General features: G+C 60.3%; 1 protein-coding gene across 1 annotated transcript in view; it reads right to left on the bottom strand.

The window, feature by feature from the left end:
* Positions 1-1,031, bottom strand: part of TOLLIP (toll interacting protein) — a 9,264-nt gene that overhangs the window by 3,902 nt on the left and 4,331 nt on the right. The window contains exon 4 of the mRNA XM_015588856.1: positions 768-858. Coding sequence (XP_015444342.1) covers positions 768-858 — 91 coding nt within the window. The remainder of the gene's footprint in view (positions 1-767; positions 859-1,031) is intronic.

The raw sequence follows: 1,031 nt of genomic DNA on the forward strand, positions 1-1,031 counted from the left end.
GGGTCCACTCGCCCCCGCAAAAGCACTAGTCCCTGTCCTGGGGCCAGTTCGTCCCAGGGAGAACACCCTGAGCCTGTGTGGGGAGCCCAGCTCTGTCGTCCCCCCTCCCTTGCAGGCCTGGGTCCCCTGCAGGCCGGGGTGGCGGTAGGGGTCAGCGCAGGCCTGCGAGGGCACGGTCCCGACTCTGGTCCCAGCAGTGACTGGGACGCTGACGAGGCCTCTGCTTCGGCTGAGCCGCAGCCCGACACCCATGATGCCCCCAACCCTAAAAACAGCTGCTGCCCAGTTTTATGGCCGCTTAAAGCAGGAAACTGGCTGAGTCCAAACACTGTCACAGCCAGGAAAGAACGGTCACCAACAGGCTAAAACTCAGATTTAAAAATTCAAAGACATGAAAGCTACAGTGCAACTTGGCTTTGCTATAGCCACCAATTGCTACTCTATAAAGGTAAATAATTTATGAAGTTAGAGAAACACTATAGAAGCCTTATCAGGGCACACAGTTCACCTCATCAATCAAACACCATCTTTCGTCACGGTGACTCATGCACCGAATGTTTAGAAACTATGTTTCTACGCTGCCGTGAACTTCTCCTCCCCTGGTCGGGGCCAGTGCTTCAGGGAAGGCGACTCCACGTCCCACGTCCCACGCTCTCAGAAGGCCCCTCGCTGCCCCTCCGGAACGCGAGGCCAGGCCCCTGCAGCGTGCCCCCCGTCGCCACGCCCCCGCCCCGCTCTGACGCCACCGGGAGAAGGGGCGCACCCACCTGTGACAGGCACATAGCCGACGCCCTGCTGGTACACGGTGGGCATCAGGACCACGGGCTGAGGCGGCATCACCATGGCAGCCGGGAGCGACTGAAACACAGTGAACACGGTCACGGGGTCAGAGGACACGCCACACGTGAAACCTCTTCCTGCTCGGTCTCACAAAAACGTCCTGGGAGGGACAGCACAGGACCCCAGTCACAAAGCCCCAGGTGCGGCACGGCCACCCCGTTCAAATGCCCCGCCCACACCGCTGCCCCAGA

The sequence above is a fragment of the Pteropus alecto genome, unplaced genomic scaffold, assembly GCF_000325575.1.
Source record: "Pteropus alecto unplaced genomic scaffold, ASM32557v1 scaffold43, whole genome shotgun sequence".
NCBI lineage: Eukaryota > Metazoa > Chordata > Mammalia > Chiroptera > Pteropodidae > Pteropus > Pteropus alecto.